The sequence below is a fragment of the Cervus canadensis genome, chromosome 32, assembly GCF_019320065.1.
Source record: "Cervus canadensis isolate Bull #8, Minnesota chromosome 32, ASM1932006v1, whole genome shotgun sequence".
Lineage (NCBI taxonomy): Eukaryota > Metazoa > Chordata > Mammalia > Artiodactyla > Cervidae > Cervus > Cervus canadensis.
Genome location: NC_057417.1, coordinates 6,554,324 through 6,571,198, shown reverse-complemented (window position 1 = coordinate 6,571,198; position 16,875 = coordinate 6,554,324). Strand labels below are relative to the sequence as shown.

At 50.5% G+C, this 16,875-nt stretch overlaps 2 protein-coding genes across 5 annotated transcripts in view; one reads left to right on the top strand and one right to left on the bottom strand.

Moving 5' to 3' along the window:
- The window catches only part of ABAT (4-aminobutyrate aminotransferase), an 85,769-nt gene extending 78,924 nt beyond the window's left edge, over nt 1–6,845 (top strand). For all 3 annotated transcript variants that reach the window (XM_043456439.1, XM_043456441.1, XM_043456442.1), the window contains 2 exons: nt 1,801–1,912; nt 3,604–6,845. In XM_043456439.1, the coding sequence (XP_043312374.1) occupies nt 1,801–1,912; nt 3,604–3,725 (234 nt within the window). In that variant the 3' untranslated portion in view covers nt 3,726–6,845. The remainder of the gene's footprint in view (nt 1–1,800; nt 1,913–3,603) is intronic.
- Nucleotides 6,846–10,453: 3,608 nt separating this feature from the next.
- On the bottom strand, nt 10,454–16,764 carry TMEM186 (transmembrane protein 186). 2 transcript variants are annotated; one of them, XM_043456446.1, is made up of 3 exons: nt 16,713–16,764; nt 12,809–15,603; nt 10,454–12,578 (listed from the first exon to the last, which is right to left on the bottom strand). In XM_043456446.1, the coding sequence occupies exons 1-2, from the start codon at nt 16,713–16,715 to the stop codon at nt 14,968–14,970; spliced, it is 639 nt and encodes a 212-aa protein (XP_043312381.1). In that variant the 5' UTR covers nt 16,716–16,764; the 3' UTR covers nt 10,454–12,578; nt 12,809–14,967. The 2 variants fall into 2 exon arrangements, with proteins under 2 accessions (XP_043312381.1, XP_043312380.1); XM_043456445.1 differs by lacking the exon at nt 16,713–16,764 and having other exon boundaries at nt 12,809–16,121.
- Between the last annotated feature and the right edge of the window lie 111 nt (nt 16,765–16,875).

The window sequence follows — 16,875 nt, the reverse complement described above, 5'->3', positions numbered from 1 at the left end:
CCCTGGAGCCGCAACTGCTGAAGCCTCCCTGCCTACAGCCCGTGTTCTGCAACAAGAGTTAGTTCAGTCAATCAGTCGTGACCCCATGGACTGCAGCACACCAGGCTTCCCTGCCCATCACCAACTCTCAGAGTTTGCTCAAACTCATGTCCATCGAGTAGGTGATGCCATCCAGCCAGCTCATCCTCTGTCGTCCCCTTCTCCTCCCACCTTCAATCTTTCCCAGCGTCAGGGTCTTTTCAAATGAGTCAGTTCTTCGCATCAGGTGGCCAAAGTATTGGAGTTTCAGCTTCAGCATCAGTCCTTCCAATGAAGGAAATGGCAACCTACTCTAGTACCCTTGTCTGGAAAATCCCATGAACGGAGGAGCCTGGTAGGCTACAGTCCATGGGGTTGCAAAGAGTCAGACACAGCTGAGCAACTTCACTTTCCTTTTTCCTTTCCTTGTACGTGCTCTAGAGATACCTGTTCTTTACAATCTCAGATCGGGGATAAAGATATACAACGCACAGTCCTCAATGTCAAACCTTCAGGCCTTTCATGACTCTGTTTAGCCCTTCGGCTAGTGACGTCCTTTCTCAGCAACTCCCTCAAGGCTCTGGGAACAGTCACTAATGGCTTTCCATCAGTCACATCAGTACTTCAACATCTTGTTTTCAAGATGTTTTTCCACAATGTACTTTTTACTGCTCCCAGCCCTTTGCCTGGGGGTGATGAGAAAGTCATTCTTATTTTTCAAAGAAGCCCTGTTAATTATAGTATAGGCCTGTGCATAGCATATTCCCTACAGTACTCCGCAGCAAGAGAGGCCGCCACAATGAGAAAACCATGCACCATGAGTAGAGAGTAGCCTTCCACGCACCGAAACTAGAGAAAAGCTCACACAGCAAGGAAGACCCAACACAGCCAAAAATAAATAAACAAAAGTTAAAAAAGAAAAGAAGTTGCTTATCTGAAATTTATCTGGGTGTCCTGTATGTTTTTCTGGCACCCCTAAGCCAGGACAAGTTGAAGTTAGAAAAATATAATTCTCATTTTCTGGATGGGAGTGGGGAGCTTTAAACCCAGGTCTGCCTGATGGCAGACGCTGAAGGGGTTAAGTGTGGCTGCTGAGACAGCTGAGCCCCTCCAACTGTGCTGCAAGTAGCTCGAAGGGGGATTTCTTTTTCTTTTCTTGGGCTGGATTTGCATTTAGACTGAGGCTGGGTAGGAGCAGGTGCTAGAAAAAGCCTCTGGGAAGGATGGAAGCAGAAGGACCTTCCCTTCTGCTGCCCATTCCTTCCCCCGTTGCCAGGGTGGCAGGGGAAATGTCAGACACTTCTTTGTCCCCTGAGGGGACAGCTGGGCCCCCGCTGCAGTTGTCAGTGCCGGAGTGTGGACGTGCCAGGGCCAGCCGGGTCCTGCAAGGATCCTGTTGTTCTGAGGCTGTCCCTGCCCTGAGCCGAGTGGCCGTGAGGTCCACGGGGACTGATGGCTGCCTTGGCTTTTTTCTTTTTTACTGACCTGGGTCTTCGTTGCGCATGGGCTTTGCTCTGGTTGCGCTGAGCAGGGGCTCACCTCTAGTTGTAGCGTGCAGGCTTCTTATTGCAGTGGCTTCTCTTATTGCAGAGCACGGGGTCTAGGGTGCAGGCCTCAGGCCTTGTGGTGCACGAGGTTTAGCTGCCTTGCAGGACATGGGCTCTTCCCGGACCAGGGATGGAACCCACGTCCCCTGCACTGGCGGTGGATTCTTAACCCCTGGACCACCAGAGAAGTCTTGCTTTCCTTTGCACTGATGCCGGCCTTGTCTCCCGACTGCAGGCCCGGTTCCCCCAGCTCATCAGCAGAGTCAGAGGGCGAGGCACCTTCTGCTCCTTCGACACTCCAGACGAATCCGTGCGGAATAAACTCATTTCAATAGCCAGAAACAAAGGTAAGATAGCCAGGCGGGGGGAAGTGACCACAGTTCCTGGTCGGGGGCCCAGTTGGGGCACAGAAGGTGAACCTTCACAGGACTAAAAATAGTCTGAATCTCCTTTCTCAAAAGAAGAGAAAGTTACCAGGGAGCTTTCTTTGTATGTTGATTCATGTGGCGATATTCCCTGAGGTAAGTGGTGCCTATGCTGAAAAGGATCAGGAAACCTTCCTTCAAGGAGCTTTCAGTCTAGCAGGAAGGGGTGACATTAAAGAGAATATTTCAGAAACAATCTATTACAGTTTTAAGTCCTAGGATGGAAGAAAAGGAGCTAGAGAGAAAATAGCTGGGAAAAATGTCCAGGAAATCAGGGAACGCTTCCTGGAGGGAAGTGGCATTTTGCTGGCTGAATAGTGGTTGGCCAGGTGAAGAAAGTGAGGAGGAGCGTTTTGGGCAGAGGGAGGGAGGTGTTCCTTTAGCTGGGTGAGATGGGGCTTAGAGTGTGACAAGCGACAGAGGCAGCGGCGGGTGAATCAGGTTCAGGTGGATGATGTTCAAGGTTCCGGACTTTCTCCTGAGAGCTATGGGAGCCCTGAAAGTTTTAAGTGGGGGAGATCAGAGTGCCTGCTAGGTGACTAAGCTGGTATCTTTCATGTGGACCATCTTAGAGGATCCCAGCAGCAACCCTGAAGGGTAGGGTAATTCATCTCTTGAGAATGAAAAAAACAAGTCTCAGAGACACTGCGCAACCTAGGCAAGGACCCCCATCTAGTCAAAGGTGAAGTCACCCTTTAAAATAAGTACATTCTGGGGATTCCCTGATGGTCCAGTGGTTAAGACTCTGTGCTTCCCCTGCAGGGGGCACGGGTTCTGTCCCTGGTCCATGACTCTAAGATTCCCGCAGGCCATAAATAAATAGATTTTTAAAATAAAGTAAGCAGATTCCAGGAACTCCCTGGCGGTCCAGTGGTTAAAACTCAGCACTTTCACTGCTGGGACCACAGATTCCATCCCTGGTTGGGGAACTAAGATCCCATATGCTAAAAAAAAGATAACAATAAGCAGATGCCGTCTCTTGGCCATGCTGACCTGCCCGCACTTGTGTAATTTACTTCTTTTTTTCATAATTGTATTTATTCAGTTACTTTTGGCCGCACTCAGGCTTTCTCTAGTTGCGGGGAGCAGGGGCTACTCTCCAGCCGCCTGGTGCGGGGGCTTCTCATTGTGCTGGCCTCTCTCATGGCGGAGCACGGGCTCTAGAGCACGTGTGGCACACGGGCTTATTGCTCCGTGGCATGTGGGATCTTCCTGGACCAGGGATTGAACCTGTGTCCCCTGCACTGGCAGGCCGATTCTTAACCACTGGACCACCAGGGAAGTGCTGTCATTTAGTTCTTTACTTATTTTCTCTCCTGCCGCCTGGAGTTCCCGGAAGACAGGGACTTGGTCTCAGGGTTTCTCCATCAGCAGGGCGAGTTTGGGGCAACAGAGCTGGCATTCACAGTTGGGAGGGAGGGAAGAGAGAAGGGTGGGCAAGCCGGGCGATGGGAGAGAACAGGAAGGAAGGCTGGATGGGTGGCTGGGGGAAGGATGAAACAGTCCAGATGGATGGTAGCACCTCTGTGTGACCGTCCCCCAGGGGACCCCCAGCAGGTGACTCTGAGCCCGAGCCCCTAACCCCCCCCAACCCCCCATGCCTTTCCTTCCAGGCCTGATGCTGGGGGGCTGTGGTGACAAGTCCGTCCGCTTCCGCCCCACTCTGGTCTTCCGAGATCACCACGCCCACCTGTTCCTCAACATCTTTAGTGACATCCTGGCCGACTTCAAGTAAAGAAGCCCTCTCCTCCGCGCTCTGAGGACGGCCCGACCTCAACCGTTGTCCAATTGATTAGTTCGCCTAATTCATGTTTTCACTCAAAGTTTCAGAGGTGAAGGCATAAACTGGAGGGTTACTCGTGAAGAGGAGGGGATGTCTCTGGTGGCTTGGGGGCAGGGAGGGGCTGGTTGGGGTCTCCGTCTCCGCGGAGCAGGTGGCGCACATTGATTTTCAGCTCAGAGATTCTGCTTGAGCCCTGGACTTAGTCTTAGGATGGTCCCCGGGGGTCCTGGCCATGTAACTGCCCCCCGGGCACCCCCACAATACCTTTGGAAGCCAGTCAAGGGAATGACACCTGCTGCTGGGGCTGGCAGCCGGGACTCCTGGGTTCCGTTCCACTTGAGTGACACATTCAGAGAGGGGAGGATGCTGGTTCCCCCTCCCCTGTCCTATGCAAACAGACTCGCATCCCCCTCACCCCCCTTCCTGGCCCTGGAGCTCTGAGCATGTCCCATGGCAGTGCAGTGATGGGCAGGACAGAGCATGGGAAGGCAGGATGGCAGGGACATGGGACTGAGCTTCGGGCTGTGGGAAGGGGGTCTTCTGGCCACTCCCCCGATGCATCTGGGGATGCCTCTCCAAACTGTGAATTCTCTCCTTGATGGGGCTTCGTCCTCGGAGAATCTCTGGGTGGCATCACCAACAGGTCTTAGTCACCACCCTCATTCCCCAGGTCCCCTCCCTCCTGTTAGGCATCAGCCTGGACCTCCCTCCTGGGAAGGAAAGCTGTGGCCCATCACCCTGGGACACACTCCCGGGAGTGTCAGCCCAGGCCGGGGACAGCAGAGACTCCCCTCTTCCCGTCCCCCTGGCATCTGGGGTCTGACTTTGGACCCCTGGTCCGGGGTCCGGAAACCTTTCTCTAGCTTTTGCTCATCCACCTCTGCTCCACATGCGAGCAGCCCCCCAGGAACGGCTTTGCTGCTCCATCAGAGGGAACTGGTTATAGGACCAGGTTTCTTCTTGCGGGAGGCGTCACACATTATAAGTGCAGAGCTCCAGGCAGGAAAACACAGCCTGTCAGGGCGTGGCAGTTCCCTTGTTGTCATTGCTCCGAGTCAGAGGTTTTCCCGCCATGCATGAGTGTGAGAGGAACAGGCAGGTGATGTTTAGAGGCTTCACTGGATGATGGCTGAGGTTCAAGGGGGTCTCTCCTGGAGGTGAGACAATTGTGCAACTAATTTGACTTCAGATGCTCCTAAAACAGAGCAGCAGGTCGTCCTAGAGCAATGAGGTGTGGCTTAGCAGGTAGATGAAGGAAGTCCGTCCAAAAGGAAGCCACTTGGGTCTCCCCGTGCTTCGGCTGACAGTTTTGGGGAGCCAGGCAGATCAAGAATCTCAATTCAGCACTTTTCTCTTTTAATAACTAATCATCCAAAGATCTCAAAGTGCTTTGGTTTTTTCTTCCCGCTTCCACTGTTGAGCAGATTTGGGCATCAACCTATCTTTGCCGAGAGTGGAAGGCAAACTCACATGCTTAACAAGAACACGGACAGATCCATAAATACTGGTTCACCCCACATCCTGCACTCTGTGCTAATCTTGCTTTTAAGGAGCTCTGCTGTGTCCCAGGGCATGTGCACTGACAGCTAAATGGAGTTCCCTCTCTCTACAACTTTTACTCACCTGTAGATTCATTTGTTTATCCAGTTATTCATTCATGAAACTTGCATTAAATACCTGCTCTGTCCCAGGCCAAGCGCTAAGCACTAGAAATCCAAAGGTGAAATAAAACCTAGTCCCTGCTCTCAAGGGACTCACCCTCCCATTGGGAACAACAGACTCTTAAACCAACAATCAATGCAGAATGGCAAGTGCCGTAACAGCAGTATGTATGGGAACATCAGGAAATCTGAGGGAGTGACCTGATCCACCTAAGGGTCAGAGGAGGGTCCAAGGAGAAAGTGACATTTGAGCAAGGTTTTGCAGGATGCGTAAGAGTTCACCTAGCAGACAAGGCAAGGAAATGTTGCAGAAAGGGAACAGCGTATGCAAAGACACATCCGTTCACAGCCTCACACCTTTCACAGGGGATCCAGATTCCACAGGCAATATCCCAAGATTCAAGGCCTTATTTAACAAACAAGCAAAATGCAAATCAAACCATACTTCACATATGCTTTCTCTTGAGAACCTTAGCATCGGATCCAAACATACAGTGAGGTTCCTGGAGTCCAAAAGATTTTTAAGCCAGTGCACAACCAGAAACATGGCTCTCTTTGGTGGAGAGAATGGCTCCAGTATTTTGTTCTCTCCCCATTGGGCATGGACAGACAAATGAAATCTTTTTTTTTTTTTTTTAATCTGGAGGGTCATGACCAGACGTATTCACTCCTTACCAAGGGAAGTTACTTCTTGGAAAACTTTTTAAGCCATTTATCATCCAGTTCTCGTTGACTCAGGGCTGAGTGAGTTCCTGAGACATCCTCTTTTGGGGGTGGGGGGTCTAGCTGGAAGAATTTCAAAAATAAAGATTCTCAGCAGTGTTCAAGAAACTTGACGGAGGTTAGTGGAACACAGGGAGAGCAGAAGACAGGTGCAGACGAGTTTTTGTGACCTATGGTCTGGAAATTAATCCATCCCACATTAGTGCAGAAGAGTCTGCAGAAGCGTTTTTGTGACCTATGGTCCGGAAATGAATCCATCCCACATTAGTGCCATGGAGTTTAGTACGTGTCGCTAGGAAATCTCATCCCTTTTACAGAAAAACGAGGTCCAGTAATAGCAAATCTTAGCACATCCTCACTTTTATTATAAATGGGTGTTTTTTTTATAATTTTTACTGACACTCAGTAACCATGCAAAGTTGTGCACAACATTCATCTGTCTATATATCTGTACGTGTCTGTATCTATCTATATATCAGCTCATGGTAGAAAACCATAGCTAGGGAACCTCGCCAACTTACCTGCATACAAAGTGATCTTGTTTACAGTATTCTGTTGACAGTGCCAATAAATGATAAAGAAACTAACATGTCACAGTGTAACGGATGACCCTATGCCCAACTCCATGAATTCAACCTGTTTCCTGTGTTAATCAGTATTCTTAAATTAAAAACATTTATAATGGAAACACCTGCGTTTAAGTGGCCTTTTTGGTTAGAAATGGTTTTGGTAAGGACTCATTTGACAGGTTCTTATTAAGCACGTATGATATACCTCTTCGGGATGTCGTGGGGGAACTCTGTGCCCGCGTTAAATCTGCCTTGGGCTCAGGAAGCCTGCTGAGGCCACTCAGTTCATCAGAGTTCACCCAAGGTATACCACGTGTTGGGGATGGACAAGGCGTGGTCCTCAGCTCACCTGCTGTGGGCCTGTGTAAGGACCAAGACACAGGAGGATGCTGTTCGTGAACCAAGCATAGACCCAAGGCAGGGTGGAAGTTAGGCCCTGAATTCAACTTCATGATTGAGTGAGAACTGCTCCAGTGACTCAGAGGAGGGGTAGAAGGTATTCCAGACCAAGAGAACAGCTAGCTGAAGGCTGGGTGAGGCAGGCAGGTCTGTGGCGTTCAGCATGACTATATCACAAAGACGGGGAGATGGGAAGAGCCTGGAGACCAGGCCAAAGAAAAAGGCAGGGCACGGATCCAGAGGGCCTTCTGGGCCAGGCTGGGCCTTCCACACAGTGATGGAGCCACCGAAGGTCTGGGGTAAGGGGGTAATCAACATGCATTCTAGAAAGAATGCCCTGAATGTCCCCTGTGAACAAGAGAGCCTGGACGACCAGGTGGGCATCTGTGGCCATCGAGGTGACCGGGTGGCCCAGCCAGGACAGCAGTAACGGGCTGGACGGGGAGATGTCGAGCACAGAACCCACAGAGTCCAGGACACTGACAGTCCACACTAGATACCTTGTGCTGCTTCATTTTTTAATATTTTTTAATTTACTTTAATTTACTTTAAATTAATTTTTAATTAATATAATTTAATTTACAACAGGTCCCAGTTGCAGCACGTGAGATCTTTTCTTTTTTTTCAGTTGTGCCGTGTAGGATCTAGTTCCCTGACCAGGGATGGAACCCAGGCCCCCCTGCCTTGGGAGTGTGGAGCCTTAGCCACTGGGAAATCCCAACACTGGATGCACTTTGGAGTTGCCCTAAAGAGCTTTGTAAAACCCCTAATGCTTGTGCCCCACCCCAAGCCAATTCAACTGCATTCTTTCTGCCACCGCTTGAGGTGGTAAGTGAAGGACCAGTTGGAATCAGCCCGCAGGCAGATGCAGCGTGGGAAAGCAGGGAAGAGACGCTGAGTCAGCACCTGTGAAACCAAAACAGCCTGCCTCTTCGGTCCTCCTGGTGTCCTGACCTGGAACCTCGCAGGGGTCGTGGGCTCCTGACTCGCTTCTGCGCCCAGCTGTCTCAGTACCCCTACACAGCCCTTATTTTTCTCACGTGGAAAATGTATGGTTTGGATCACAGAATTTCCAATGTTCCTTCTGGCTGGGACACCCAACACGTCTATGAAATAACTGGACTTGGAAAGTAATATTTACCATTAAATGTGCTTTTAAGAATAATCACAGGTAATGATAATATTTATCATTTGTTTGAGCATCTGCTACATGTAAGCATATTCTGCTGAAAGTGAAAGTGTGAGTCGCTCAGTCATTTCCGACTCTTTGTGACCCCATGGACTATAGACCTCCAGGCTCCTCTGTCCATGGGATTCTCCAGGCAAGAATACTGGAGTGGGTTGTCATGCCCTTCTCCAGGGGATCTTCCCAACCCAGAGACGGAACCTGGGTCTCCTGCATGGCTGGCAGATTCTGAAGTACCATCTGAGCTACCAGGGAAGCCCATATTCTGCTGGGGCTTTGTAATTGTCACAACATGCCTATGCATGTGGTAGCCTGTTTGTAAAATGAGAAGCCTGATGCTCAGAGAGGTTGGAGACACTGCCCAGCATCATACAGCCTGGAAGCAGGGATTTGAGACACGGCGGGGTGTGAGTGCGCACACTCCATCAACATGGGGTTGCTTGAGGAGCGACCACTCAGGACACTTCTCTCTGCCATTCTGGCCACTGGCCTGAGAAAGTGGACTTGAACTGGTCAGCATTAGTGTAAGCTCCTGAATGTATATCCCTCAGGCAGGTAGGTGGAAGGACTTCTGTTAAAAAGTTACTGTTTCCATTCTTCTGTCCTTCTTCCCGCATGTCCCCAGAGGCAGGCACACAAGGCAGGAGAATAACTGATCAGCTGCTTTCTAGCTGGGCGACCTTGAGCAAGTCCCTTCACTTCTCTGAGCTTCACCCGCAGAGAGAGACTGATCATGTAATGCAGCTGACACTTACTAAGGGCTTTCCTGGACTGAGCACTATTATAAGTGCTTTGCGTGTAGGAAGTCAGTCCCTTCAACCACCTTCGGGGGTGCTTTTAGTGTCATCAATTCACAAAAGAAGAAACCAAGGCACAGAGAGCGATTATTGACTGGCCCAAACTCACAGCCTGGGAGTGACAGGGCTGGGGTTCCAACCAGCTAGGAGTCTTGCTTCCAAACATGGTGCTTTCCACACTCATGCAGCTGCTGGCTCTCCAACTCCAGCCCTTGCTGGGGGGATTCAAGAAAAGCATATCATCATCGCCTGACACGTAATAGGTGCTGAATACATGCTGGTTCCTTCGGCCACTTGATCTCCAAGCACGGAGTTCACACATAGCTCTAAATATAAAATCTACGTCCCAACAAGGAGACAAGTCCCACCAGATCCCAGGGTAGATTATAACAGTTAACCGGGAAAATGGATGCTTGTCTCCAGGGTTGGTATAGACATGGCCAGATGGTATTGGCCCTGCCTGATTAACCCTCAGCAGGCAAGAATTTACAGTTGAATGAATGCTACACGATCAAAACAAGGCCATAAAAGTTGGGATTCTGCCCAGGTTTCAAAAGGACACTGAAATGATTCCATTTAGGACTCATGAGTCCTGAATTCTTAAAGCAGCCAAGGGCAAGCTCCTAGTTATTTGAGTAACTTGCCCCAGGCTGAGCCCCTGCAAGCAGCTAAGCCCATCAGATCTGTTTTGGGGATTGCATTAAATGTGCCTGTTTATGATGGGCTGGGGGTGGACTACCTGGGCCTGTAACAAGGTAAGGCTCAGTTTCAATAACCAGGAGAGGAAGGACAGGGTTTCCCAGGTGGAGCTAGTGGTAAAGAACCCGCCTGCCAATGCAGGAGATGTAAGAAACTTGGGTTGGATCACTGGGCAGGGAAGATCCCCTGGAGGAGGGCATAGCAACACACTCCAGCATCCTTGCCTGGAGAATCTTCATGGACAGAGGAGCCTGGTGAGCTATGGCCCATAGGGTCACAAAGAATCAAACGCAACTGAAGCGCCTTAGCACACATGCATGCATAGTAAGGACAACAGTTCCCAGCTATGCACACTGTGAATGCCCCTGGCTGCAGCTGACCTCACCAGTCCGGAGGACCCCCTGTCTTAGCTCAGGCTGCTCAAACAGGATCCCATAGGCAGGGACTTCCCTGGTGGTCCAGTGGTTAAGACTCTGGCTTCCAATGCAGAGGCATGGGTCCCATCCCTGGTTGGGGAACTAAGATCCTAAGACCTCACATGCCACACAGCACAGCCAAAAAATATAAAGTAACATTAAGAATAACAACTTTAAAAAATAAATACTAACAAAAATAAATTAAAAAAAAAGAATACCATAGATAGGGCAGCATAAACAGCCAACATTTATTTCTCACAAGTCTGGAGGCTGGAAGTTCATGGGTGGGTCCTTGGTGAGGGTCTCTTCCTACCTGTCCTCACAGGGCACTGATTCCATCATGAGGGCCCCACCCTCATGACCTCATCTAACAAGAATCACCTCCTAGAGGCCCCACCTCCAAACGCCATCACACGGAGCGGGGGCTATGGTTTCAATATATGAATTTTTAGGAGGGGACATAAACATTCAGTCCATAGCAACTACCATGTGAAAACAGACATGCTACAGGTCACCCCATCTCACCCCATAATCATTTTGTTGTTGTTAATCTGGGGCACTGGGACAGCTCCTAGGTACTGCCCTGCTGGTGCACTGCAGAGGGCCTAATCCATTTCTGTTGCCACACGGTGATCCGGGATGGTGGGGGGCTAGGGTGGGGGGCGGTGGGAAATGAAGGGGTGGAATGATGCATTTGCTCTGTGCGCCCTCTGCTGGTACTGTGTGAGCAAACCACACATCCTGGAAGTGGACTGAAGTGAAAGCTCGGTAGTGTCCAAATCTTTGCAACTATGCAGTCCATGGAATTCTCCAGGCCAGAATACTGGAGTGGGTAGCCTTTCCCTTCTCCAGGGACTGGGCCAACCCAGGGATTGAACCCAGGTCTCCCGCATTGCAGGTGGATTCTTTACCAGCTGAGCCACAAGGAAAGCCCAAAAATACTACAGTGGGTAGAGGTGGCTCTTCCTGCCAAAACTGGTGAGAATCTGGGCTCTCATCTCCCACTGTGCTGACACTTCTGGGCTGTGACTGTCAACCTAGATGAGAATGGGAATCACCATCACCTAAGGAAGCTGGGCATGGGCCTGGGCCTGCGGGCCTGCTCAGTCATGTCCAGTTCTTTGCAACCCCATGACCTGTAACCCACCAGGCTCCCCTGTCCACAGGATTTTCCAGGCAAGAATACTCGGCAATGGTGTTTTTTTTTAAAGGTCTCCAGGTGACTCTCCACATGGAGCCTGGGCTGAGAACCTATTCTTTAGCGGGGGCGGGGCGGGGGGGGGGGCGGGAAATGGCCAAGGGAAACAAAATCCACAGAGGCATGTTAGTCTGGTGCTTCCCATCCTGGCCATCTATTTCAGAAATTCCCAGCCTGGCTGCATTGCAGAATTAGCCTCAAGCTTGACAAAAAGACTCTGGGGACCCAACCCTGGATATAATCAGAAACTCCAGGGCTGAAGCTTGCTCAGGGAAGTGCTTACACGTATCCCAAAAGGCCTATTTGAGTTCATTTTGGGTTTTAATAAGTCAAAGTCAAACCATTAATCCTTAAGACATTTTATAGGAACAGACTATCAAATGGCACAGCCTTGAGAAAAGAGGCTCACAGGTATTGAAGGCACTTGATGAGCAGGTGAGGGAAAGGTAGAGACAGGCACCAACTGTTCTAGATAATTATATAATCAAGTCTTCTGTATAACTGAATCCTCACTATAAACTTTTTTTAAAGACTTTTTTTGATGTGGGCCATTTTTTTTGTCTTTATTAAATTTGTTCCAATATTGCTTCTGTTTTTTGTTTGTTTTGGCTTTTTGGCTGCAAGGCTTGTGGGATCTTAGTTCCCCAACCAGGGATCAAACCCACGCCCTTGCATTGGAAGGCAAAGTCTTAACCACTGGACCACCAGGGAAGTCTCCATATGATAACTTCTTGAGGGTAAATGCAGAGCAAGAAACTGGAAAAGGAGAGACTTTTATGTAGATATCTGGGGAGAGAGGCTTCCAGGCAGAGGAACTGTGTCAATACAAAGGCCCTGAGGCTGGAGGGTGCTTGACTATTGGAGGAGGAGTAAGGGAAATACAGCCAAGTGACGTGATCAGTACAGAACTGTGGATGAGGCAAGGAAGCTGGGGGAAGGGGCCAGGCCATGCTCCAGGCGGGACCTATAGACCCCAGTAAGAATTTCAGCTTCTATAGAAGTGATGCAATCCTCTTTTTTCAAAGGATCACTTTGGCTGCTGTGAGAACAGGCTCTATCAGGGTAAGGATGGAAGCAGCAGGCTGCAATAATCCAGAGGCTACAAGGGCAGCTTGGATCAGGGTGGTGGGGCTGGTAGAGGTAAGAGCAGTCAGGTTCTGACTGCACCTTTAAAGTAGGTATAAAACCGTCTGTCAATGGAACCACATGCCATTTACCCTGAAGAGCCAGCACTTCTGAGTGGGTCTGAAGCCCTCCGGGACTCTTCAGGCCCACCACCAGGCTCTGGGTTACGCCTTCCACTGCACAGCCCCTCTACCTAGGGAACCCACAGACACACTGTGGCTGACAATGGGGGTGAGGGGAGGGCTGGACAGCGTTCCCAAACATCTGAGACACACAGTCACAGCCACAACCCCCGCAGACCATGGCCTCCGACTGGCAGAAATTAACACAGAGGACGAAACTGGAAAAGGAGAGACTTCTATGTAGATACCTAGGGAGAATATTAACAGGAAACAACAAATCCATGATAAGCCTAGTCCTATCACTTGCATCATTAACTAAAGATAAATACAAATTAAAGCCACTTCCTCTTGTTCTTAAGTGTTCCCAAGCTTTCACAGTTCTCCCCTTTTTCTCTGACCATCAAAGCTTCCCCACAGTGATGTGGATCCAAATCAGGGTCCTCCCTGAGCAAGGGTACCCATCCTGCTCCTGTCCAGGGCAGAAGGCCAGTCTTGCTGCTCCTGCGGCCTGCCTCCTCACACCTGGGGTGCCCTTCAAGGTCCAGGCCCCAGGCCATCTGCACCTCAGTCCCCCACTCACCCCCTGCTGCTGTTCTGCTTTGGACCACCCTACTCTTCTCTTGCCTTGCACATTTCCCCATCTCTAACACACACACACTTAGCATCTGTCCTCCCTCCCCACCGACACTGTCAGCCCCACAAAGGCCCCAAATCCCCTCCTTTTCTGAACTACATATGATGCCTTATACCTAGCTGACTTGGAAGCCTGCGGTAACAAACTGTGGGTTTTTTTATTATTATTTTTTTTTTTTCTGGCCATGCTGAGTCTTCAATGCTGTTCAGGCTTTTCTCTAGTTGCAGAGAGTGGGGGTTGCTCTCCAGCTGTGCTTCTCACTGTGGTGGTTTCCCTTATTGCAGAGCAGGTGCACCAGGACACGCGGGCTTTGGTAGTTGTGGTTCCCAGGCTCCGGAGCACAAGTTCAGCAGCTGTGGCGCATGGGCCCAGAGGCTACATAGCATGTGCAATCTTCCTGGACCAGGAATCAAATCGAGCCTGAATCTTCTGCCCTGGCAGGCGGACTCCACCACTGGGGCACCAGAGAAACCCCAAACCATCTTGAATTACATGCTTTACTTGCTTTTGTGAAATGAAGTAGATTAAGAAGATCTAACTTGGTGCAATGGTAAAGAATCTACCTGCTAATGCAGATGACCCAGGTTCTATCCCTGGGTCAGGAAGATCCCCTGGAGGAGGAAATGGCAACCCACTCCAGTATTCTTGCCTGGAAAATCCCATGGACAGAGAAGCCTAGTGGGTTACAGCCCGTGGGGTCACAAAGAGTGGGACTCGACTGAGCAAGCACATGAAAAAAAAGTGTTTCATGTTATCGTGATTATAAAGTCATCTTTCTCAAAATGCCATTTTTCAGTCTACACAGAGGAAGGAAACCTCTCCAAATATTTGATCTTTATCACATTCTTTACAGCAATGAAAAATGGAAATCATTTAAAGGACCAGCTACATTCACTCAGTGGAATATTTTGCAATTACTGATTTTCTTTTTTTTTTTGCATAAAAAGTATTTAAAAGAAATCAAATAATCTGGGACTTTTGTTTTTATGTATTTGTAAGGTATACTCCCCATTTTTTTCTAATTTTGAGATCTAATTGGCATATATCATTGTATTAGTTTAACATATACAATATAATTATTTATATATATATATATATAGTAAAATTACAGTAAGTTAACAACTAGCATCTCGCAGTTAACAAGGTTTCCCTTATGGCTATTTTAAATGATCAACCCCTGCGGCCGCTGGGTGCACCAGGGGGCGCAGCACAGGGAGAGCGAAATCCCTCCCCGTAGTCTGGGATCCCTTCAACGAGCCACCAGCTCTGCATTAGCAGTGACACCCAACCATCCCAGGAGACCAGGAGGATTTTTTCCACTTTATAGACGTGAAAACTAAGGTTCTGAGAGACTTCATAACCTGGCCCAGGCGCGGGCTTTGAGAACGGACAGAACCCAAGTCCCCCACACCTGTCCGATTTCACATCGGAGGACGGTTTGAGCAAACCTGTCATTGCTTCCTCCGAGAACCTACCAGAAACTTCTGGCCATTATCTCGATGCCACACGCAAGTGCAGGGAAGAATCGGCACTCGGGGCCTCTTCTAAACCCGGTTACTAATGTCTACCTTGTGAGTTTTCTCACCCGGTCCTTCAGCCCCGCCCACACCCTTTGCCTCCCCACTGGAGGCCCGGCTCCCGGCATCCACTTGGGCGCCAGGCCATTCACTTGAGCGCGTCCAGCATCCCGAACACCTGCGTAAACCGGTCTTGGTCCAGGACGCGCCCGTAGCGCAGGGTGAGGTAGAAGGTCTGTTTCCCACTGTACTGCTGGATCCGCATGAACAGCTCTTGGGGCCGATCCGGGCTCTCCGTCATGGGGATCACGTCAGCCACGGGGCAGTAGGTGTCCTGTCGCCGGCCCCAGAAGGTCAGGTGGGCCACCCGCAGCACAGTGCCTGCCTCGTTCACATACAGGATGCCCACCAGCCTCCGGAAGAAATGGCTCATCCAGTACAACATGGCCAGGGCGAAGCCGGCGACCCCGCCCGCCAGGCACAAGGAGCTGAAGGGCATGAGGCCCTGGGAATAGCAGTAGAGGCCCGGCGGCAGGGCGGCCACCGTCAGGGCCGTCTGTGTCACCTTCAGCCGAGACAGGTACCCGAAGGCCTTGATGGCGTCGAACCGGTACACCATCTGAAACTTCTCCGCCTCTGGGCCCGGTGGCTTCTCCTTGGAGGGGGGCGTCCCGCTTCCCAACCCCCTCCTGGGATCCTGCCCACCGTAGCAGCACAGCCGGTGGAGCGGCCTGCCCCACGCGGCTGGCCCTGGCGACCGCGCCACAGCTCGGAGGAGGGCAGCCTGGAAGGGAGACAGAGAGACCATTTCTCTCAGGGAACTCAACCGTGAGGATCACTCAAGGGACAGGTGCAAAGCCCCTCACAAGGAGACCAATCCTGTGAGATCGGCATTACTGCCAGAGAGGGAAAGAAAGGTAAAGTCAGCGGCTTTGTTTGCTGTTGTTCAGTTGCTAAGTCGTGTCTGACTCTCTGCGACTCCATGGACTGCAGCCCATCAGGCTCCTCTGTTGTTCACCTCACAGATCTGCAGGAAAGCTGTGCACCACAGGAACCAATACTTCTACTTTACCATGGAGAAAACCAAACCCAGAGAAGGCAAGCAATGTACCCAAAGACCCACAGCCAGTCGGTGGGGCCGAGTCTGATTTTTAAAAGCGGTCCTCTTTCCTCCAGGCAGTTCAAGTAAATATGGGAAAGGAGGCACAACCTTCATTCATTCAACAGTTAACCTGCGAAAGGACAGCTCTACGCTGCCACTGAATAATCCATAGCCTGTGTGACATTTCCCCAGGCAGGAAACGGGAGATAGTCATCACAATAACTTTCCAATTCTTGGTCAGATTAAAGCGTCTTATTGGGGCTAAATGAAACGCTATTTCTTGGCCTAGACTGAAAAGGGATTGAACGAAGGATGAGGGAAGGATGGAGGCATCAACCCGCAGCGCTAGGGTTTCATGAGGCGCAGTTTCACACCTCGAACAGTGCAGTGAAAAATACTTTGGGCGGTGGAGTCAGATCTGGGTTCCAATCCCGACTCCTACAGTCACCAGCTGTGGATCCTTGGGCAAATTACTCCGCCTCTCTGGGCCTCAGTTTCTTCATCTTTCAAAACGGGGATCCAGAATATACTGAATGTGATGATGGTTTGAAAGCCTTCAAAACGCACTTGATGCACTCCGAGTGCTCAGTGAGTTTTAGTTATCGCCAGCTGTAGGTCCACGTGACCGGAGGGCAAAGTAAGGCGGGAAGCAGCAAATTAAAACCCACGCGGGATGTCCCTCTGGCAGAGTCTCCGAATGAGAACCCCTGGCGTCTGCATACTTGCCCCAGGCCTGCCCCGGACCCCCAAAGCATGTCACCTCCCTCGCTCCCCACCACCCGCTTTCTTACCATAGTACAGCTGCCCGGTGCCGGAAGTGAATCCACCTGCTCCCGGAACCGCTAAGAGCGCGTGCTGGGCCCTAATAGGACAGCGACGCGTTGCATTCTGGGATCTGTAGTCCAGAGCACATCCCAGTGCCGCTAGTCGCCGGCATTGTGGGAGTGGATTCTC